This window comes from Salvelinus fontinalis, chromosome 31, assembly GCF_029448725.1.
Source record: "Salvelinus fontinalis isolate EN_2023a chromosome 31, ASM2944872v1, whole genome shotgun sequence".
NCBI classification, from domain to species: Eukaryota; Metazoa; Chordata; class Actinopteri; order Salmoniformes; family Salmonidae; genus Salvelinus; species Salvelinus fontinalis.
The window spans coordinates 9,925,438-9,950,054 of NC_074695.1; the positions used below are offsets into that span (position 1 = coordinate 9,925,438).

A 24,617-nucleotide genomic window follows, 5' to 3' on the forward strand; every position below is an offset into this window, starting at 1 on the left:
TAAGCTGGCTACTGATACATTAGGTGTGTAAGCTGGCCACTGATACATTAGGTGTGTAAGCTGGCTACTGATACATTAGGTGTGTAAGCTGGCTACTGATACATTAGGTGTGTAAGCTGGCTACTGATACATTAGGTGTGTAAGCTGGCTACTGATACATTAGGTGTGTAAGCTGGCCACTGATACATTAGGTGTGTAAGCTGGCTACTGGGGCTGTGCTTCTGTCATGTAAGTAGTAGTGGGAGAGAGGATAAGTGACTGACTGCAGAGAGAGAGAGAGAGAGAGAGTCATGGCAGTCTGCATTACTGGACTCTGGAGGCTGATTTATAGAAACACAAGACTAAAATGTAAATGTTCCTAATATTTGAGACTAATTTTAATAGAGTTTTTACCCGACAACTGCATTAACAGCCTGTTGCATTTTGAAATGGTTGCAGTAGCTGCCGGCTGCACTGAGCCACGTAAAACTACGGAAACACATCCTTACCACCAAAAACAATGTAAAACGTAGATCATACAAACAGAATATGTATTTGTAACATAGTGTGGTGATTTCAGAGGTGGCACAGCAGGTCCCAAAGTGGTGGGGAGGACTTGTTTTCCTGGGGCCCAGAGTTATTCTCTAATTTTGACCATCATAATACCTCTGATGGTAGTAACTTTACAAGCACTAATTATGGTCAATTTAGGCTGAAAATAGTATCTAGTTATGGTAAGGGGTGAAGTAAGCATAGACAGTTATAATTGTAACGGTTTAGCAGATTATAAAAGAATAAGATCAGTCTTTACGTGGCTAAAAGTAAAGAAATATAACATATAACCTATTGTGGGAAGGATGTGGAAGGCTACCTGAAACGTTTGACCCAAGTTAAACAATTTAAAGGGAATGCTACCACATACTAACTGAGTGTATGTAAACTTCTGACCCACTGGGAATGTGATGAAAGAAATAAAAGCTGAAATAAATCATTCTCTCTACTATTATTCTGACATTTCACATTCTTAAAATAAAGTGGTGATCCTAACTGACCTAAAACAGGGAATATTTACTAGGATTGAATGTCAGGCATTGTTTTACTGTATTTGGCTAAGGTGTATGTAAACTTCCGACTTCAACTGTATGCCGATGACTCAAGTTTTATATGAAGTCCGCAAGCTAGATCCCTGCAATGTCTCATTGATGATGTAGATAACTTTTCTGTACTCTCTGGACTTAAACCTAATTATAATAAGTGTACAATATTACATATTGGATCTTAAAAAATACAAGTTTTACATTACCCTGCAGTATACCTATAAAATGGGCTGATGGTGGAGTAGACATACTTGGTATTCATATCACAAAATATATAAATAAGCTCTCCACAATGAATTGCAATAGAAAACTCGTAAAAATACACAAGATCCTGCAACCATGGAGAGGTAAATAAAATTGCCATGATTAACTTCTTGGTCATATTTCAGTTTACTCACTTACTTATGGTGCTGCCAACTCCTGATGATTCGTTCAAATCATACGAGCAAAAAATATGTATCTTTATCTGGGACACTTAATCAGACAAAACAAAGTGTACCGATCTATATATTGAATATGAATTGGGTGGGTTGAGATTATTAAATATAAAAGCACTAAACCTCTCTCTAAAAGCTTCACTTATTCAAAAGTTTTACTTCAACCCTAAATGGTTCTCAAGTAGATTAGTAAGAAAAGATCATCGATTGTTTAAAAATTGCCTTTTTGCCTTTGTGCAGATTGTCATGTCTCATTTTCGATTAACTGAAAATGATACTTTTTTCAAAGTATCTCTCTTTTTCAAACAAGCATTGCAGAGCAGGCTACAATTTCAATTTCACCCCTCTGAAAAGATAGAACAAATATTACTACAAATATTATGGCTGAACTCAAATGTGCTGGTTGATAAAATACCTGTATTTATGGGAAAGATGTTTGAAAAGGGTATTTTGTTCTTAATTGATATTGTAAATTGGAATTATGGATGTTATAGCTTCCTGGCCTGCAGCAGCTGAGATCCTCCCTGGTGTTACGGCTGCCTGGCCTGCAGCAGCTGAGATCCTCCCTGGTGTTATGGCTGCCTGGCCTGCAGCAGCTGAGATGCTCCCTGGTGTTACGGCTGCCTGGCCTGCAGCAGCTGAGATCCTCCCTGGTGTTATAGCTTCCTGGCCTGCAGAAGCTGAGGGCCTCTCATACGACCCAGAATGATCCTCCATTTGACCAGGCGTAAAAGGGCGATTGAGTCAGTACTGAACAGAATACACTTCAGAACCAAGGATGACAGATACCTTGAGAGAATGTGAATGAAATAACCCAAATTGTCTTTTGCTCATGTCATATTGTACATACAGTAGCATCTCTTCTCATGAGATATTCCTTAAGGAAATAAAACAGGAAGGCTTTACTGTGAGTCACTGGTTATTTGGAGCCTTTGGTTTCCCTCACTGCGTTTCCTATCTCCGGTCTACCGGCACTCATCACCGCTAAGGAGCAGGAGTTGACGTTTCAATCCGCTGAGGAAAAGGATTATCGTTGTTTCCCACGGATTTAATTATAATGGCTGAATCCCCACTGTCTCCTGGGAATGGTGAGAATCAACGCCTCCAGTCATGTGTGTGTGTGTGTATCTACTCCTTCAACCCTCCCTGATGCCCTGAGGGTGAGATTAACAGGTATCAGTGAGGAGGACTGAGACATGCCCACACTCTCTCTGTATTTCCTTTATGCTCTCTTCATCCTATCCTCCATCCCTCATCCCTTTCATTGTATTCTCTCTCTATCTCTCTGTTGTTCTCTTTCTCCCTCGCTCTCATTCTCTCACTCATTATCTCTCTCTCTCATTCTCTCCCTCTCTCACCCTCTCTCTCTTCATCTCTTGTTTTCTTTTCATCTCTCTCTTCATCCCTCTCTCTCTGTCTATCTCTCCTCTCTCTCTGTCTATCTCTCCCCTCTCTCTGTCTATCTCTCCTCTCTCTCTCTGTCTATCGCTCCTCTCTCTCTGTCTATCTCTCCTCTCTCTCTGTCTATCTCTCCTCTCTCTCTGTCTATCTCTCATCTCTCTGTCTATCTCTCATTACATAGGACGAGACCCGTAATAACAATACACAGGACGAGACCCGTAATAACAATACACAGGACGAGACCCATAATAACAATACACAGGACGAGACCCGTAATAACAATACACAGGACGAGACCCGTAATAACAATACACAGGACGAGACCCGTAATAACAATACACAGGATGAGACCCATAGTAACAATACACAGGACGAGACCCGTAAAAGCAATACACAGGACGAGACCCATAATAACAAGTGCACAACAATACACGCCAGCACGGAAGCCGAAACAACAGAGCACAGGTACTGACAAGACCAACGGACATGGGAACAACAAACGACAAGACAATGGTGAACAGAGGGCACGTATATACAATTACTAATCAGGGGAATTGGAATCAGTTGTGCGTAATGAAACAGTTCAGTGACGTGACCTCCAGAACTGGTTGCACGGAATGAGCAGCCGTCCCCCGGGGGGGGGGGGGGATCTGTGACATTTACATTTGTATTTATATTTATATTTGAGTCATTTAGCAGATGTTCTTATCATAGATATCATACAATCCATTCATTATTAATCTTGGTTAAACCAGAACTAAAATGTTGCGTAATGACTTAAGATCCTATAGGAATTCAGGGAACTCAGTGAGGAACGCTGTATATGGCCCAGGACGCCTGTAAACAGTAGCTATAAAAAGTGATTGAGTAGGCTGCATAGATTTCAAAATACGTTTTTGTTTTTTTTGGGAAATAGACATTTGCTGTCCTAAATGTTAGCAACACCTCCACCTTTGCGGGATGCATGGGGGATATGGTCACTAGTGTAACCAGGAGGTGAGGCCTCATTTAACACAATAAATTCATTAGGCTTAAGCCATGTTTCAGTCAGGCCAATCACATCAAAATTATGATCAATGATTAGTTCATTGATTATAACTGCCTTGGAAGTGAGGGATCTAACATTAAGTAGCCCTATTTTGAGATGTGAGGTATCATAATCTCTTTCAATAATGTCAGGAATGGACGTCTTTATTCTAGTGAGATTGCTAAGGCGAACACCTTCATGTTTAGTTTTGTCCAACCTAGATCGAGGCACAGACACGGTGTCAATGGGGATAGCTGAGCTGACTACACTGACTGTGCTATTGGCAGACTCCACTAAGCTGGCAGGCAGGCTAACAGCCTGCTTCCTGGCCTGCACTCTGTGTCATTGTGGAGCTAGAGGAGTTAGAGCCCTGTCTATGTTCATAGATAAGATGAGAGCACCCCTCCAGCTAGGATGGAGTCTGTCACTCCTCAACAGAACAGGCTTGGTCCCAGAAAGAGGGTCAATTATCTACAAATTCTATCTTTTGGGAGGGGCAGTTTTCAACCAGCGATTGAGTGCTGAGACTCTGCTGTAGAGCTCATCACTCCCCCTAACTGGGAGGGGGCCAGAGACAATTACTCGATGCCGACACAACTTTCTAGCTGATTTACACGCTGAAGCTATGTTGCACTTGGTGACCTCTGACTGTTTCATCCTAACATCGTTGGTGCCGACGTGGATAACAATATCTCTACACTCGCCAGTTTTAGCTTTAGCCAGCACCATCTTCAGATTAGCCTTAACATCGGTAGCCCTGCCCCCTGGTAAACAGTGTATGATCGCTGGATGATTCGTTTTAAGTCTAATACTGCGGGTAATGGAGTCACCAATGACTAGGGTTTTCAATTTGTCAGAGCTAATGGTGGGAGGCTTCGGCATCTCAGACCCCGTAACGGGAGGAGTAGAGACCAGAGGAGGCTCGGCCTCTGACTCCGACTCGCTGCTTAATGGGGAGAACCGGTTGAAAGTTTCTGTCGGCTGAATGAGTGACACCGGTTGAGCATTCCAACAGCATTTCCCTTCAGAAGCCATGAGAAAATTGTCCGGCTGCGGGGACTGTGCTAGGGGATTTATACTAACGTTAGTATCTGTACTTACTGGTGGCACAGACGCTGTTTCATACTTTCCTACACTGAAATGACCCTTGCCTAACAATTACGTCTGAAGCTGGGCTTGCAGCACAGCTATCTTCGCCGTAAGGCGTTCGTTCTCCTGTATATTATGAGTACAGCGACTGCAATTAGAAGACATCATGTTAATGTTACTACTTAGCTTCGACTGGTGGAGGTCCTGACGAACCACGTCCGGATACAGCGTCTGGAGTGAAAGAATTGAACAAAATAAGTAGAGCGAGGAAAAAATAAATAAAATAAACGGTAATTAAAAAGTAAAAAACGTAAAGTTGGCAGGTAGCAAAGTAAGGTTAGCAACAAACCGCACAGCAGCACGTAAACAAGTCTACAAGTTGTGACCCTCGAGAGATGAATTCATTATAGGATCTCTGGAAAACAGACAGATCATGATATTGTCTTCAAGATGCTTTACATACGGGTTTGAAGAGTACTTGTAAACAACTCAGGATGCTAAGGCCTTTATGCTTCATGTAGGAGACAACCCGTCTACCTAGTTTATGTAAATTCCAGATGACGACACCGATATGCGATGTCCCCACTCTTTGACAGGACTTTGACAGGACCACCTGTTGGGGTCTGTCCTTGGCTCGGTGTAGTGCATGGTCTCTGTTGTCAACACACACATGGGTAGAACAACTCTACCTCAGCCTGTTGCTAAGCGATGAGAGAAGGGACTTGCTAGGGGATAACAAACTAAATGGTTTGTGTAGTAGTAATTTCATCGTTATCTGGTACACGAAGAGCAAAGGGAAGTGAAGTGGACCACCGCTGTACTGTTGGTTACTAGGCAACGCTGTCCTCATCACAGCAGGTAACAGAGAGTCGAACTGAACATTAATCACTTTGAGCTATATGGAAAAATAGTCAGCACCCCTGAGGCGGACAGCGACAGTATCAGAATTCAGAAGTTCAGCACAACAGGCCTGTGGACAGCAAATATCTCAGGGGCATCCCTGCAGAGAGACTAAAGTGTTTTTTTATAGTCGATGCGACCCAATCCAGAATCCATAGCCTTGTCAAATAAGGCCCAGTATAACAGCATTAAGAATTCAACAAGCTCATCACAGCTGGTGGTGGACGAACCAATCTTCCTGGATAAGATTATCTGCTCGGTGGCTCGGTGCCTCCATCCAGTGAATGTGATTCTAACTGTGTTGTGGCTGTGTTGTGGCTGTGTTGTGGCTGTGTTGTGGCTGTGTTGTGACAGTGTTGTGGCTGTGTTGTGGCTGTGACTGTGTTGTGACTGTGTTGTGGCTGTGTTGTGGCTGTGTTGTGGCTGTGATATGACAGTGTTGTGACTGTGTTGTGACTGTGTTGTAACTGTGTTGTGACTGTGTTGTGGCTGTGTTGTGGCTGTGTTGTGACTGTGTTGTGACTGTCTTGTGACTGTGTTGTGGCTGTGTTGTGGCTGTGTTGTGACTGTGGCTGTGACTGTGTTGTGACTGTGTTGTGGCTGTGACTGTGTTGTGGCTGTGTTATGACTGTGTTGTAACTGTGTTGTGGCTGTGTTGTGGCTGTGTTGTGGCTGTGTTGTGGCTGTGTTGTATCTGTGTTGTGACTGTGTTGTCGCTGTGTTGTGGCTGTGACTGTGTCGTGGCTGTGTTGTGGCTGTGTTGTGACCGTGTTGTGACTGTGTTGTGGCTGTGTTGTGACTGTGTTGTGGCTGTGTTGTGGCTGTGTTGTGGCTGTGTTGTGGCTGTGTTGTGACTGTGGCTGTGACTGTGTTGTGACTGTGTTGTGGCTGTGACTGTGTTGTGACTGTGTTGTGGCTGTGACTGTGTTGTGGCTGTGTTGTGGCTGTGTTGTGGCTGTGTTGTGGCTGTGATATGACAGTGTTGTGACTGTGTTGTGACTGTGTTGTGACTGTGGCTGTGACTGTGTTGTGACTGTGACTGTGTTGTGACTGTGGCTGTGACTGTGTTGTGGCTGTGACTGTGTTGTGGCTGTGTTGTGGCTGTGTTGTGGCTGTGTTGTGACTGTGGCTGTGACTGTGTTGTGACTGTGTTGTGGCTGTGACTGTGTTGTGACTGTGTTGTAACTGTGTTGTGACTGTGTTGTGGCTGTGTTGTGACTGTGTTGTGGCTGTGTTGTGACTGTGTTGTAACTGTGTTGTGACTGTGTTGTGGCTGTGTTGTGACTGTGTTGTGGCTGTGTTGTGGCTGTGTTGTGGCTGTGTTGTGGCTGTGTTGTGGCTGTGATATGGCTGTGTTGTGACTGTGTTGTGACTGTGTTGTGACTGTGTTGTGGCTGTGTTGTGACTGTGTTGTGGCTGTGTTGTGTGCTAGCCTGGATGTCAACTGAATTGCTCTGATTAACTATTCATTTTGAATTGACACAATAGTGAAAGAACAGTGAAACAGAGCAGTTCAGTTTGGATCCAGACGACCTGTGTCTGTTCAGCTCCGGGCTGTGAATGTGAGTGAATTCGTTGGTGGGTGGTTGTGGTTTATTGTGTTTGCATAAGCCATGCAGGAGTAAGCGACAGGTTCCCTCCCTCCCTCCCTCTGCTTTTCCCTCCCTCCCTCCCTCCCTCCCTCCCTCCCTCCCTCCCTCCCTCCCTCCCTCCCTCCCTCCCTCCCTCCCTCCCTCCCTGCCTGCCTGCCTGCCTGCCTGCCTGCCTGCCTCCCTGCCTGCCTGCCTGCCTGCCTGCCTGCCTGCCTCCCTCCCTCCCTCCCTCCCTCCCTCCCTCCTTGCCTGTCTGTCTGACTGTCTGACTGTCTGCCTCCCTGCCTGTCTGTCTGACGGCCTCCATCCCTCCCTGCCTCCCTCTTTCCCTCCCTCCAAGACTGTGTGTGTGTGTGTGTGTGTGTGTGTGTGTGTGTGTGTGTGTGTGTGTGTGTGTGTGTTGTCATCCTCAACACAGAGCACTGCTGGAAAGGACTAAGCTACAAATCCCCTCAAAGATCAACAGGGCCAGTTATCACAGAATAAATACTAACTGAGATCAACAGGGCCAGTCATCACAGGGTAAATACTAACTGAGATCAACAGGGCCAGTCATCATGGGGTAAATACTAACTGAGATCAACAGGGCCAGTTATCACAGGGTAAATACTAACTGAGATCAACAGGGCCAGTCATCACAGAGTAAATACTAACTGAGATTAACAGGATATAAATTAGGGATACAATACAAGAAATGTTTATGTAATAATTACGTCTGTCTTGTATGTGTTATGAAGTCCCTATGTAGGTACATCCTACATAAGGTGTAGAATCACATTTAATATGGAGTGTATGCATTGTTGGTAGGTATCAGCTTTGAGAATAGTCTGCAATAACCTCTCATTCCTGCTGTGCGGTCACAAGTTTAAAAAAATATATAAACAAACAGAGAGATTGTATGACTGCAACAGCAGGCGTTCACCAGTCACCCTGAGAACGATTGACCGACTGGGAGATTTGCATTTCGTCGTTATATGTCTCTCTCACCACAGCCAATCAGAAGATGCAGATGCTCATGCTGTACCCTTGAGTCTCGCTACTGTAGCTGTACATATGGCCACAGTTGATTCATATTATGGAAAGTGAACCGATCACAATTGATCACCCATCCTTTAGAACACGACAGGACATCAGAGCCGACAACAGAAAACAACAACAGAAAACAACAACAGAAAATAGAAAACAACAACAGAAACCAGAAAACAACAACAGAAAGCAACAACAGAAAACAACAACGGAGAACAACAACAGAAAACAGAAAACAACAACAGAAAACAACAACAGAAAACAACAACAGAAAATAGAAAACAACAACAGAAAACAACAACAGAAAACAACAACAGAAAATAGAAAACAACAACAGAAAACAGAAAACAACAACAGAAAATAGAAAACAACAACAGAAAACAGAAAACAACAACAGAAAACAACAACAGAAAATAGAAAACAACAACAGAAAACAGAAAACAACAACAGAAAACAACAACAGAAAATAGAAAACAACAACAGAAAACAACAACAGAAAATAGAAAACAACAGAAAATAGAAAACAACAACAGAAAACAACAACAGAAAACAACAACATAAAATAGAAAACAACAACAGAAAACAACAACAGAAAACAACAACAGAAAATAGAAAACAACAACAGAAAACAACAACAGAAAACAACAACAGAAAATAGAAAACAACAACAGAAAACAACAACAGAAAACAACAACAGAAAATAGAAAACAACAACAGAAAACAGAAAACAACAACAGAAAATAGAAAACAACAACAGAAAACAGAAAACAACAACAGAAAACAACAACAGAAAACAACAACAGAAAACAGAAAACAACAACAGAAAACAACAACAGAAAACAACAACAGAAAATAGAAAACAACAACAGAAAACAACAACAGAAAACAACAACAGAAAATAGAAAACAACAACAGAAAACAGAAAACAACAACAGAAAATAGAAAACAACAACAGAAAACAGAAAACAACAACAGAAAACAACAACAGAAAATAGAAAACAACAACAGAAAACAGAAAACAACAACAGAAAACAACAACAGAAAATAGAAAACAACAACAGAAAACAACAACAGAAAATAGAAAACAACAACAGAAAATAGAAAACAACAACAGAAAACAACAACAGAAAACAACAACATAAAATAGAAAACAACAACAGAAAACAACAACAGAAAACAACAACAGAAAATAGAAAACAACAACAGAAAACAACAACAGAAAACAACAACAGAAAATAGAAAACAACAACAGAAAACAGAAAACAACAACAGAAAATAGAAAACAACAACAGAAAACATAAAACAACAACAGAAAATAGAAAACAACAACAGAAAACAACAACAGAAAATAGAAAACAACAACAGAAAACAGAAAACAACAACAGAAAACAACAACAGAAAATAGAAAACAACAACAGAAAACAACAACAGAAAATAGAAAACAACAACAGAAAATAGAAAACAACAACAGAAAACAACAACAGAAAATAGAAAACAACAACAGAAAACAGAAAACAACAACAGAAAATGGAAAACAACAACAGAAAACAACAACAGAAAATAGAAAACAACAACAGAAAACAGAAAACAACAACAGAAAACAACAACAGAAAGCAACAACAGAAAACAACAACAGAAAACAGAACACAACAACAGAAAACAACAACAGAAAGCAACAACAGAAAACAACAACAGAAAACAGAAAACAACAACAGAAAACAACAACAGAAAACAGAACAAAACAACAGAAAACAACAACAGAAAACAACAATGCAAAAAGAAAAGACAACAGGGACAACAAAGATCATACCAGCAAGGCCAACTGAATATGTTTGAGTGCATGTAGGGCACTATTTACGTGTGTGTGTGTGTGTGTGTGTGTGTGTGTGTGTGTGTGTGTGTGTGTGTGTGTGTGTGTGTGTGTGTGTGTGTGTGTGTGTGTGTGTGTGTGTGTGTGTGTCCGTGTATGTGCACGTGTGTACGTTTTAATGCAAGTGTGTGTGTATATGCAAACACCTGCACAAGTTTTCTATTGAAATTCATTGTGGAGAGCTAATTTATATATTTTGTATACTCACCGTCATCCCATTTTATAGGTAAACTACAGGGTAATGTAAAAGTAAAATTTTGAAAGATCCCATACGTAATATTGTAAAGATTTTAGCCCAGAGAGTCCAATTTATTTTAAAAATATAACCTTTATTTAACTAGGCAAGTCAGTTAAGAACAAATTCTTATTTTCAATGACGGCCTACACCGGACACGGACGATGCTGGACCAATTGTGTGGCGCCCTATGGGATTCCAAATCACAGCCGAGACATTGCAGGAACCTAGCTTGCAGACTTAATATCATACTTGAGTCATCAACATACATGGACACCTTTGTTTTTAAGCCTTGGATTTCTTTTTTTCTTTTTAAATTTTTTTTTAATTTTAATTTTTTTATCCCATTTTCTCCCCAATTTTCGTGGTATCCAATCGCTAGTAATTACTACCTTGTCTCATCGCTACAACTCCCGTACGGGCTCGGGAGAGACGAAGGTCGAAAGCCATGCGTCCTCCGAAGCACAACCCAACCAGCCGTACTGCTTCTTAACACAGCGCGCCTCCAACCCGGAAGCCAGCCGCACCAATGTGTCGGAGGAAACACCGTGTACCTGGCCCCCCCTTGGTTGGTGCGCACTGTGCCCGGCCCGCCACAGGAATCGCTGGAGCGCGATGAGACAAGGATATCCCTACCGGCCAAACCCTCCCTACCCCGGACGACGCTATGCCAATTGTGCGTCGCCCCACGGACCTCCCGGTCGCGGCCGGCTGCGATAGAGCCTGGGCGCGAACCCAGAGACTCTGGTGGCGCAGTTAGCACTGCGATGCAGTGCCCTAGACCACTGCGCCACCCGGGAGGCAGCCTTGGATTTCTAATACTCGAATGTTATTATTGGATTTAAATAGCTAGCATTTCAAATAGATGTGGTGACAGCGGACACCCTTGTTTAACTCCTCTTTACAATTCAAAACTCTTTAAGAAGTAGCCACTATGTACTGTTTTTTTTATATTGACTGGTTCTTTATATTTGCCATCTGGGTCTTGTTTTAATAATAGAGAAATTAAACCTTCCTGCTGAGTATCTGACAGACTACCATTTCTATAGGAGTTGTTAAAACAATCTAACAATGGAGCTTTTAGTATATAAAAAAGGCTTGATATACCTCTACTGGTATGCCATCAAGCCCTGGGTTTTTTCCAGACTGAAAGGATTTAATAGCCTCCAAAAGTTATTCCTCTGTAATTTGGCTTGATCTATTTGTACGTTTGTAAGTTTAAAAAAAAAAATATTATTTGGAAAGAATTCCTTACAGTAATCGGCATTCAGAGGGTGAGGATGAGATGAAAAAAAAAAACATCTGCTTAAAATATTTAGCTTCCTCTTTTAAAATATCATAGATGACTCCGTCTGTAGTGGTCAAAAGACTACTTAGTTGTAGTCACAAACCGGTTACCTATAACTACAAACATAGTTATGTTTTGGGGTTATTACAAATGTATTAACTTATTTCCAGATATCTTCTAAATGACCCACAAAGAGAAAATGGTACCCGCTTGCTCTAATTGCGTAGTACCTCAGCTGGTCTCCTTTTTGTTTTGTCCAGTTTTCTGCTTGTACTCTGTGAATTAGGCTACGGGGGTAACTTTTTGGCTAGCTTGCTGGCTAATATAACTTAATATAGATAGCTAACATTCTTTGATAACTGGTTAGAGGTCGCTATTTATTTCCAAAAATAAATAGTGGTTTAGTTTATTGTAGCTTTAAACTAGGTGTTGATAGCAACTGGCTGACTCATGCGTAACGTTAGCAGGCTGGTAGGGTTAACGTCAGCAGGCTAGTTGGTTAGCAACCTTGCAAGTTGATTTGTGACAATAAATTCATAAAGTATTTGCTTGTAAGCTGGCTAAAAAATACAATTTAAAACAGTATTTATGAGTGCAAACGATTTGGTTTAATTTGAAGTTATACATTTTAAGTTATTTATGTTGGAGTTTACATTATAGGGAATAGGCTGGCTTGCTGAGTCCTCAATATTAATAACTAGAAAAAGAGAAAAGAGAACTTTGCATTGGGACTTTTGACACGTATACTAATGCAAATCCATATGTTACACGCGTTTACCTTTAAGCGCTTATCCCAAAGACTCGACTGCCCCCGCATGGATAAAAAGAGAACTGCTCATTTTCAGCCACTAGTGAGGTTCATTTGAATTTCCTGAAGCATCATGAAAAATATCTGCGACAAAAGAGTGATCAAATTACGATCCGACATCTGTACCTTTAAAAAAAATACATCATACCTGGACCCATAGCCTATTTATTCCAGTCATTCATTAATTCAGGTTGGGTGAGTGACGCCGGTCCAAGGGCATGTGCTCTTTGATCTTTACGTAATCTTATCCTTGCATAATTGTATCCTTGCATAATTTTATGCTTGCGTAATCTTCTATGGAGATTTGGGCGCAGAGCTGTGTTTTGTTTGAAGCTGGACTATAGGCGAGGAAGGATTTCTCCTCTCTGTCTCTCTGCATCCCGTTTGTTGTCCTTACGTTGGAGAGACTATTACTGTACGGACTAAAACGAGGTGCAAATTATAAACAGACGTGTCTGATTTGGTAGCGGATGGATTTCTATTTCCGAGAATGATTGGAGGCTGAATCTGATCTGACGTTAAGGTAGCAAACGTTCTGTATTATTATCTGTTTTGGAGCAAATGGAATGCTGTAGAAACTAATCAAATTAAAAAATAAATAATAATAATTATAATCTGAATCTGAACGCATGCAAATGTAATTGTTTCTCATAGTGATTGTGTGTGTGACTGAATGTATTTTAGGGGATATACTACCACTCTATCAGGCATGTAACCATGACGATATCCTCTCCTGTCCAACAGCCATGTCTCTGTTTTCAACAACAATAGTCTGTTTGCTTTTCTTTCAGACCTCAATTAAGCGATGCCTGGGATTCCACCAGCTGCTGCTCCATGCTGTGTAGAAAGAGACCCAGAATACAGGAAGTTCTGCTCCTTTAATAACAACACACCGACCGTCTCCTAGCATGTTGCCTCCACGCAAAGCAGGCGCCCTTCCGGAGCCCTCCCCCTCTGCCTCTCCCTCTCTCAGCCTGAGGAGGATCCAGGTTCGATGGGCCTTGTACCTCTTCCTCTCCCTGGCCCTCCTCTGGTTCCCGTCTGGGGCGGTAGCCTCAACCCTCAACTGCCACAAGACCTGCATCTGTGCCAGTAACATCGTGAGCTGTTCCAAGATGAACCTGACAACGGTGCCGACTGGCCTGCCTCTCTACACGGCCGTCCTGGACCTCAGCTACAACGACGTCTCCCGACTGAGGGCTGAGTGGACCACGGTGAAACTCACCAAACTCCACAACCTCCTACTCAGTCACAACGGCCTTCACTTCCTCTCCTCCGAGGCCTTCGTCTACGTCAAACACCTGCGCTACCTGGACCTGTCCTCCAACAACCTGCGACAGCTGGACGAGTTCATCTTCGAACCGCTGGGGCAGCTGGAGGTGAGAGACAGAGGGAGAGAGAGAGAGAGAGAGGGAGAGATTAGAGAGAGAGAGAGAGAGAGAGAGAGAGAGAGGGAGAGATTAGAGAGAGACAGTGCGAGAGAGAGAGAGAGATTAGAGAGACAGAGAGAGAGAGAGAAGGAGGGATTAGAGAGAGACACAGAGAGAGAGAGAGAGAAGGAGGGATTAGAGAGAGACTGAGAAAGAAGTAGACAGAGAGGGAGATTGAGAGAGACAGATAGATTTTTCAAACTATTTGCACATAATTATAATACTGTCCGTAGACATAATATGACATTTAAAATGTGTCTATCCCTTTGAAACTTGTGTGTGTAATGTTTACTGTTCATTTTTGATTGTTTATTTCACTTTAGTTAATTATCTATTTCACTTGCTATTACTGTTTCATTATTATAACGTCACACACATTAACTGGTATTTGCAAGCGACTACACAACACAGGTTTAAAAAACACACATGGTTCATTTGTCCATATTCCCAGGTGCTGTTGCTGTACAACAACCGTATATCTCAGATTGACCGCTCAGCCTTCCAGGGTCTCCACAGCCTGCAGAAACTCTACCTGTCCCAGAACATGATCTCACGCTTCCCTCTGGAACTGGTCAAAGACAAGAACCGCCTGGAGAAACTCAGTCTGATGGACATCTCCTCCAACAGGATCAAGGTATAAGACTGTGTGTGTGTGTGTGTGTGTGTGTGTGTGTGTGTGTGTGTGTGTGTGTGTGTGTGTGTGTGTGTGTGTGTGTGTGTGTGTGTGTGTGTGTGTGTGTGTGTGTGTGTGTGTGTGTGTGTGTGTGTGTGTGTGTGTGTGTTTTTGTGTGTGTGTGTGTGTGTGTGTGTGTGTGTGTGTGTGTGTGTGTGTGCGTGCGTGCGTGCGTGCGTGCGTGCAATTTACCTTGAGATTTACCTGAATTCTAAAGTGTGCTGTGCAAATAAAATATATTGAGTCTTTCCTAGCCCCCGTGCTTCTACACCTGCATTGTGCTTCTACACCTGCATTGTCCTTCTACACCTGCATTGTGCTTCTACACCTGCATTGTGCTTCTACACCTGCATTGTCCTTCTACACCTGCATTGTTCTTCTACACCTGCATTGTGCTTCTACACCTGCATTGTGCTTCTACACCTGCATTGTGCTTCTACACCTGCATTGTGCTTCTACACCTGCATTGTGCTTCTACACCTGCATTGTGCTTCTACACCTGCATTGTGTTTCTACACCTGCATTGTGCTTCTACACCTGCATTGTGCTTCTACACCTGCATTGTGCTTCTACACCTGCATTGTGCTTCTACACCTGCATTGTGCTTCTACACCTGCATTGTGCTTCTACACCTGCATTGTGCTTCTACACCTGCATTGTGCTTCTACACCTGCATTGTGCTTCTACACCTGCATTGTGCTTCTACACCTGCATTGTCCTTCTACACCTGCATTGTGCTTCTACACCTGCATTGTGCTTCTACACCTGCATTGTGCTTCTACACCTGCATTGTGCTTCTACACCTGCATTGTGCTTCTACACCTGTATTGTCCTTCTACACCTGCATTGTGCTTCTACACCTGCATTGTGCTTCTACACCTGCATTGTGCTTCTACACCTGCATTGTGCTTCTACACCTGCATTGTGCTTCTACACCTGCATTGTGCTTCTACACCTGCATTGTCCTTCTACACCTGCATTGTGCTTCTACACCTGCATTGTGCTTCTACACCTGCATTGTCCTTCTACACCTGCATTGTGCTTCTACACCTGCATTGTGCTTCTACACCTGCATTGTGCTTCTACACCTGCATTGTGCTTCTACACCTGCATTGTGCTTCTACACCTGCATTGTGCTTCTACACCGGCATTGCTTGCAGTTTGGGGTGTTAGGCTGGGTTTCTGTACAGCACTTTGAGATATCAGCTGATGTAAGAAGGGCTATATAAATACATTTGATTTGATATTATTATTATTAGGTCCCTTGTGCGTTACAAATGTAATTGTTTCACATAATGTCTGTATTATTATTTTGATTGTTTCTCATAATGTCTGTATTATTAGGTCCCCCCCATCGCGGAGCTGCAGGTGCTGCCTGCCTGGATAAAGAACGGCCTCTACTTCCACAACAACCCTTTGATCTGTGACTGTAGCCTTTATAGTCTCCTGGCTCACTGGCACATCCTCCGGCTCAACTCAGCCCTGGACTTTAAAGACGAGTACAGCTGCTATCTCCCCGGGCCCCAGAAAATCAAGGTGGGGGTCTTCGACCTGAACAGAGACTATATGAACTGTAGTACGTTCCACGAGGCGGACCAGGAAGCTTGGCTGGAACAGACTCTGATCTTGCGCTGTGATACTAAACACAGGGATCTGTCTAAGACCTGGGTGATGCCTGGTGACGTAGTGGTGACGGAGGGGTTTAATCAGACAGCCAAGGTGCTTCCTGACGGCAGTCTCCAGATCGGCCCGGTGAAGCCGGACGACTCGGGGACGTATACGTGCTATGCTGTGAGCGAAGTCCTCAACGAGACGCTCTACGTGCTGCTCAAGGTGTTTACTGTTCTGTAATGTGTTCGCTGTGTGTTGTGATGTTGTACGTACAGTAATCCTGTGACGTCTTTATTTCCCCTTGGTGATCAATAAAGGCACAGTGGTAAGAAACAGTCATGTGAACCCTTTGGAATTCCCTGGATTTCCTCATAAATTGGCCATCAAATTTGATCTGATCTTCATCTAAGTCACAACAATAGACAAACACAGTGTGATTAAACTAATAACACACAAATTATTGTATTGTTCTTGTCTATATTGGATACATCATTTAAACATTCACAGTATAGGTTGGGAAAAGTATGTGAACTACTAGGCTAAGGACTTCTCCAAAAGCTAATTGGAGTCAGGAGTCAGCTAACCTGGAGTCCAATCAATGAGACGACATTGGAGATGTTGGTTAGAGCTGCCTTGCCCTATAAAAAGCACTCACAAAATGTAAGTTTGCTATTCACAAGAAGCATTGCCTGATGTGAACCATGCCTCGAACAAAAGAGATCTCAGAAGACCTAAGATCAAGAATTGTTGACTTGCATAAAGCTGGAAGGGTTACAAAAGTATCTCTAAAAGTCTTGATGTTCATCAGTCCACGGTAAGACAAATTGTCTATAAATGGAGAAAGTTCAGCACTGTTGCTACTCTCCCCAGGAGTGGCCTTCCTGCAAAGATGACTGCAAGAGCACAGCGCAGAATGCTCAATGAGGTTTAGAAGAAACCTAGAGTGTCAGCTAAAGACTTGGAGAAATCTCGGGAACATGCTAACATCTCTGTTGACGAGTCTACGATACGTAAAACACCAAACGATAATGGTGTTCATGGGAGGACACCACGGAAGAATCCACTGCTGTCCAAAAAAAAACATTGCTGCACGTCTGAAGTTTGCAAAAGAGCACCTGGATGTTTCACAGCTACTGGCAAAATATTCTGTGAACAGATGAAACTACAGTTGTGTTGTTTGGAAGGAAAGAACACACAACTCTATGTGTAGAGAAAAAATGGCACAGCACACCAACATCAAAACCTCATCCCAACTGTAAAGTATGGTGGAGGGAGCATCATGGTTTGGGGCTGCTTGCCCCAGGTCCTGGACAGCTTGCTATCATTGACGGAAGAATGAATTCCCAAGTTTATCAAGACATTTTGCAGAAGAATGTTAGGCTATCTGTCCACCAATTGAAGCTCAACAGAAGTTGGGTGATAACACAGGACAACCACCCAAAACACAGAAGCAAATCAACAACAGAATGGCTTCAACAGAAGAAAATACACCTTCTGGAGTGGCCCAGTCAGAGTCCTGATCTCAACCCGATTGAGATGCTGTGGCATGACCTCAAGAGAGCAGTTCACACCAGACATTCCAAGAATATTGCTGAACTGAAACAGTTTTGTAAAGAGGATTGGTCCAAAATTCCTCCTGACCGTTGTGCAGGTCTGATCCGCAACTACAGACAACGTTTGGTTGAGGTTATTGCTGCCAAAGGAGGGTCAACCAGTTATTTAATCCAAGGGTTCACATACTTTTCCCACCCTGCACTGTGAATGTTTACACGGTGTGTTCAATAAAGACATGAAAACGTATAATTGTTTGTGTGTTATTAGTTGAAGCAGACTGTGTTTGTCTGTTGTTGTGACCTAGATGAAGATCAGATCAAATGTTATGACCAATTTATGCAGAAATCCAGGTAATCCAGGTAATTCCAAAGGGTTTTTCTTGCCACTGTAAATTCAATTAAATTCAAATCTATTCTATACAATTCAATTTAGAGCGTCTGCAAAATCAAAATTAAATTCAACTTCCTTCCTATCAATTCCCAAAGGTGCATAACTTCACGGAGAAGGGAAACGGCGAGAACCTGAATACGGCCTACACCACCCTGGTGGGCTGCGTGACCAGTGTGGTCCTAGTGTTCATCTACCTGTTCCTGACCCCCTGCCGATGCTTCTGCTGCCCCAAGAACAACCACCAGGACTCCTTCCACTCCTCCATGCTCAGCCATGAAGACCTGGCCAACAACCCTGACCCAAGGCACGTGGCTTTCATCGACCCCAAGGAGCTTGGGCAGAACGGGAAGGTGAACCCCAGCGATATAGAGGGGGACCAGGGAGAGATGGATGAAGAGGGAGGGTTACTGGGGAAGGGAAGGAGGAAGAAGTCTGTGGCTGAGTCTATTAATTTGGTCTTCTCTGACACCCCCATAGTGGTCTGAGATGGTACGGACCGGAGAACTCGGTGTACGCTGTGACGTGATTGGATGGATCAGTGATGTATGTGGTGTGATTGGATGAAACTGTGAATTCTTCCTGGAGGTGGGAACTTGGACAGAAAGCCAATCACAGTTCCCCAAACTGACCAAACTGACCAATGAGAAGCTTCAGGGGAGTGTTAAACACATCGCCTTGGTATCAACAAGGACAATTGACAACTAGACAGGACCGTTCCAGCATTTATTTTGTAGCACTTAAATATACAGTACATACTGTGAAAGCCTGACAGAGTAGTGTAAGAAGACACTGTTCCTTCCTGTGGTACGGTAATGGTGGAAGAGGATATTATGTTGGACAGTCTCAGTACTCAGGAAGACATTGACTGCAGGAGATACAGAGAATATGAGACGTGCAGCATTTTAAACATTTCATGAAAGGATATAAAATATAAATGAACACGTTTTTGGGAAAATCAAATAGTTCATACATATGACGTAATCCAGTCATGAACATGAGCCCTGTAGACTGACTCACATTTCTATTTACTGATAGGAGTAGACTAGCGTGAGCGTCTTCTGCAGACGTTAGTACGTACACACGATAGCTATACCGGTAGAAATGGAATGACTTTATATTACTTCCTGACATGGGTACATTCAATATGGCCGTCAGTCCACCCATCATAGAACATAGACTTGGATGGGAATGTCTATTCTAGTAATTCTATTTCTATGTATATACCCCTCCACCCCGACCGACAGACAGACCGACAGGCCGACCGACAGACAGACAGACAGACAGACAGACAGGCCGACCGACAGACAGACAGACAGACAGACAGACAGACAGGCCGACAGACAGACCGACAGACAGACCGACAGACAGACAGACAGACAGACAGACAGACAGACAGACAGGCCGACCGACAGACAGACCGACAGGCCGACAGACAGACAGACAGACAGACAGACAGACAGGCCGACCGACAGACAGACAGACAGACAGACAGACAGGCCGACAGACAGACAGACAGACAGACAGACAGACAGACAGGCCGACAGACAGACCGACAGACAGACCGACAGACAGACAGACAGACAGACAGACAGACGTCTTCAGAGTTGGCCAAACTCTCCATTATGTTTGCTACCAGCAGGTCATGAATAATCGTTACCGGTGAGTCATACTGAAGAGGAGCAACATGTTATCAACAAGCGTCACCTTACAGCCCACAGACCAGACAGAGTGGGAACCAGGAAATGTGACTTCTATTCTACTCCCTCGTAGTTAGGTCAGATAGTTATTTAGTCATAATGAGATAGCAACAGAGCACAATAGTGGAATAGAAGATCATTGTGGTTCACTTGATAATTGACTTAATTATAATTATAGGTCAACCACGGTACGAAGACTTTACCCTTGTTAAGGGGAATCCCAGAAGACCCTTGTTAAGTCATGCGTTCATATAATCTAACATGGAGAATTATAATCATCGTAAGGAAGAAGAAACAGTGGTATTTATTTTATTTATTGTTGCTATGTTTTTTAGAGGCCAGTTACTAAGAGATTAGATATTATACTGACAATATATATATAAAAACGCAACATGTAAAGTGTTGGCCCCTGTGTTTCATGAGCTCAAATAAAATGTTCCATAGGCACAGAAAGCTTGTTTCTCTAAAAATGTTTCTCATCCCTGTTAGTGAGCATTTCTCCTTTGCCAAACTAATCCATCCACCTGACATCCACCTGTGTGGCATGTCAAGAAGCTGATTAAACAAACATGATCATTAGACAGTTGCACCTTGTGCTGGGGACAATAAAAGGCCACTCTAAAATGTGCAGTTTTGTCAGACAACACAATGCCACAGATGTCTCAAGTTTTGAGGAAGTGTTGAATAGGCATGCTGACTGCAGGAATGTCCACCAGAACTGTTGCCAGAGACATTAATGTTAATTTCTCTACCATAAGCCGCCTCCGAAAGTCATTTTAGGGAATTTGGCAGTACGTCCAACCCGGCCTCACAACCGCAGACCAAGTGTAACCACACCAGCCCAGGATCTCTAAGTCCAGCTTCTTCACCTGCGGGATCGTCTGAGACCAGCCACCCTGACAGCCGATGAAACTGTGGGTTTGCACAACCAAAGTATTTCTGCACAAACTGTCAGAAACCATCTCAGGAAAGCTCACCTGCGTACTCGTCGTCCTCACCAGGGTCTTGACCTGACTGCAGTTTGTCATCCTCACCAGGGTCTTGACCTGACTGCAGTTCGTCATCCTCACCAGGGTCTTGACCTGACTGCAGTTTGTCATCCTCACCAGGGTCTTGACCTGACTGCAGTTCGTCATCCTCACCAGGGTCTTGACCTGACTGCAGTTCGTCATCCTCACCAGGGTCTTGACCTGACTGCAGTTCGTCATCCTCAGCAGGGTCTTGACCTGACTGCAGTTCGTCATCCTCACCAGGGTCTTGACCTGAGTGCAGTTCGTCATCCTCACCAGGGTCTTGACCTGACTGCAGTTCGTCATCCTCACCAGGGTCTTGACCTGACTGCAGTTCGTCATCCTCACCAGGGTCTTGACCTGACGGCAGTTCGTCATCCTCACCAGGGTCTTGACCTGACTGCAGTTCGTCGTCCTCACCAGGGTCTTGACCTGAGTGCAGTTCGTCATCCTCACCAGGGTCTTGACGTGACTGCAGTTCGTCATCCTCACCAGGGTCTTGACCTGACTGCAGTTCGTCATCCTCACCAGGATCTTGACGTGACTGCAGTTCGTTGTCCTCAGCAGGGTCTTGACCTGACTGCAGTTCGTCGTCCTCACCAGGGTCTTGACGTGACTGCAGTTCGTCATCCTCACCAGGGTCTTGACCTGACTGCAGTTCGTCATCCTCACCAGGGTCTTGACCTGACTGCAGTTCGTCGTCCTCAGCAGGGTCTTGACCTGACTGCAGTTCGTCATCCTCACCAGGGTCTTGACCTGACTGCAGTTCGTCATCCTCACCAGGGTCTTGACCTGACTGCAGTTCGTCATCCTCAGCAGGGTCTTGACCTGACTGCAGTTCGTCATCCTCACCAGGGTCTTGACCTGACTGCAGTTCGTCATCCTCAGCAGGGTCTTGACCTGACTGCAGTTTGTCATCCTCACCAGGGTCTTGACCTGACTGCAGTTCGTCGTCCTCACCAGGGTCTTGACCTGACTGCAGTTTGTCATCCTCACCAGGGTCTTGACCTGACTGCAGTTTGTCATCCTCACCAGGGTCTTGACCTGACTGCAGTTCGTCATCCTCACCAGGGTCTTGACCTGACTGCAGTTCGTCGTCCTCACCAGGGTCTTGACCTGACTGCAGTTCGGAGTCGTAACCAACTTCAGTGGGAAAATGCTCACCTTCGATGGCGACAGGTACACTGGAAACGTGTGCTCTTCATGAATGAATCCCAGTTTGAACTGTACAAGGCAGATGGCAGACAGAGTGTATGGCGCCGTGTGGGCTAGCGGTTTGCTGATGTCAACGTTGTGCCCCATGGTGGCGATGGGGTTATTGTATGGGCAGGCATAAGCTACGAACAATGAATACAATTGCATAAGAGTAGGGGTGTTAACCCCGGTGTCCTGGCTAAATTCCCAATCTGGCCCTCAAACCATCATGGTCACCTAATAATCCCCAGTTTACAATTGGCTCATTCATCCCCCTCCTCTCCCCTGTAACTATTCCCCAGGTCGTTGCTGCAAATGAGAACGTGTTCTCAGTCAACTTACCTGGTAAAATAACGGTAAAATAAAATAAAATAAATAAAATAAAATTTTATAAATGTACAGAGATATGGTGACGAGACCCTGAGGCCCATTGTCGTGTCATTTCAGCATGATAATGCACAGCCCCATGTTGCAAGGATCTGTACACAATTACTAGAAGCTGAAAATGGCACAGTTCTTCCATGGCTTCAAACCCATTGAGCATGTTTGGGATGGTCTGGATCGAGACGTGTAGCACAGCGTTTTCCAGTTCCAGCCAATTTCCAGCAACTTCACACAGCCATTGAAGAGGAGTGGAACAACATTCCACAGCCCACAACCAACAGCCTGATCAACTCTATGAAAAGGAGATGTGTCACTCTGCATGAGGCAAATGGTGGCAACACCAGATACTGACTGGTTTTCTGATCCACCAACAGATGCTTATCTGTATTCCCAGTCTTGTGAAATCCATAATACATGTATTTAATTGATTGACGTTATTATTGACGTTAACTGTATTCAGTCAAAATTGGGAATTTGTTGCATGTTGTGTTTACACAGTACACCAATGTAATGGAAATAATATTTATGATGGATTCATAATCTTAGATTATTTCAAAGCCTTACATACTGAAAACACACACATACTGTATGTCAACATTATTTTCCACAAGTCTGTGTTCTCCACTATACGTCTCCTGTCACAGTGAATGGTTAATCACGCTGGTCCGTGTCACAGTGGTACCGTTCATCATGCTGGTCCCTGTCACAGTGGTACCGTTCATCATGCTGGTCCGTGTCACAGTGGTACCGTTCATCATGCTGGTCCCTGTCACAGTGGTACCGTTCATCATGCTGGTCCCTGTCACAGTGGTACCGTTCATCATGCTGGTCTCTGTCACAGTGGTACCGTTCATCATGCTGGTCCCTGTCACAGTGGTACCGTTCATCATGCTGGTCCCTGTCACAGTGGTACCGTTCATCATGCTGGTCTCTGTCACAGTGGTACCGTTCATCATGCTGGTCCCTGTCACAGTGGTACCGTTCATCATATTGGTCCCTGTCACAGTGGTACCGTTCATCACACCTGTCTCTGTCACAGTGGTACCGTTCATCACGCTGGTCCCTGTCACAGTGGTACCGTTCATCACACCTGTCTCTGTCACAGTGGTACCGTTCATCATGCTGGTCTCTGTCACAGTGGTACCGTTCATCATGCTGGTCCCTGTCACAGTGGTACCGTTCATCACGCTGGTCTCTGTCACAGTGGTACCGTTCATCACGCTGGTCTCTGTCACAGTGGTACCGTTCATCACGCTGGTCTCTGTCACAGTGGTACCGTTCATCATGCTTGTCACGTTCCTGACCTGTTTTCCTTTGTTTTGTATTCATTTTAGTTGGTCAGGGTGTGAGTTGGGTGGGTTTGTCTATGTTTGTATTTCTATGTGGGGTTTTGTGTTCGGCCTGGTATGATTCTCAATTAGAGACAGGTGTGTATTGTTTGTCTCTAATTGAGAGTCATACAAAGGCAGCCAGGGTTTCACTGGTGTTTTGTGGGTGTTTGTTCCTGTGTCCACACAGGACAGTTGAAGGTTAGTCACGTTTGTTGTTTTGTAGTTTTTGTAGTGTCTTGTTTTGCTGTTTCCATTAAAAGATGGCTTATTTCCCTCAATCCGCATCTTGGTCCTATCCATGCTCCTCCTCGTTTGAGGAGGAGAACAACATTGACTGCCTTTACAGAAACACCCACCACAACAGGACCAAGCGGATTGAGGAGAGAGAGAAAGAAATAAGGCACTGGACACAGGAGGAATGGTCTTGGGAGATCATGGACGGAAAAGGACCCTGGGGAAGGGTTGGAGAGAATCGCTCTCGGGAGGTGAAGAAGGCAGCCACAGCCCAGGAGCGGTGGATTGAGGAGGCAGCACGGATGAGAGGCTGGAAGCCCGAGAGGCTCACCCAAGAATTTCTTGGGGGGGGGCTAAAGG

The 24,617-nt window shown here is 44.0% G+C and overlaps 1 protein-coding gene across 1 annotated transcript; it reads left to right on the plus strand.

Annotated features, from left to right (window-relative positions):
- Positions 1-12,828: 12,828 nt before the first annotated feature.
- LOC129829509 (amphoterin-induced protein 1-like) lies at positions 12,829-20,557 on the plus strand. The gene is made up of 5 exons (XM_055891232.1): positions 12,829-13,272; positions 13,541-14,128; positions 14,631-14,813; positions 16,197-16,685; positions 18,503-20,557. Exons 2-5 carry the CDS (start codon positions 13,658-13,660, stop codon positions 18,890-18,892), a joined length of 1,533 nt encoding a protein of 510 aa, XP_055747207.1. The 5' UTR covers positions 12,829-13,272; positions 13,541-13,657; the 3' UTR covers positions 18,893-20,557.
- Positions 20,558-24,617: the final 4,060 nt, after the last annotated feature.

Excerpts from the sequence above, each read along its gene's own strand:
- LOC129829509 (XM_055891232.1), top strand. The coding sequence starts at position 13,658 with ATGTTGCCTCCACGCAAAGCAGGCGCCCTTCCGGAGCCCTCCCCCTCT. Across the intron at positions 14,129-14,630 it reads AACCGCTGGGGCAGCTGGAG|GTGCTGTTGCTGTACAACAA; the intron begins GTGAGAGACAGA and ends CCATATTCCCAG. Across the intron at positions 16,686-18,502 it reads CGCTCTACGTGCTGCTCAAG|GTGCATAACTTCACGGAGAA; the intron begins GTGTTTACTGTT and ends CAATTCCCAAAG.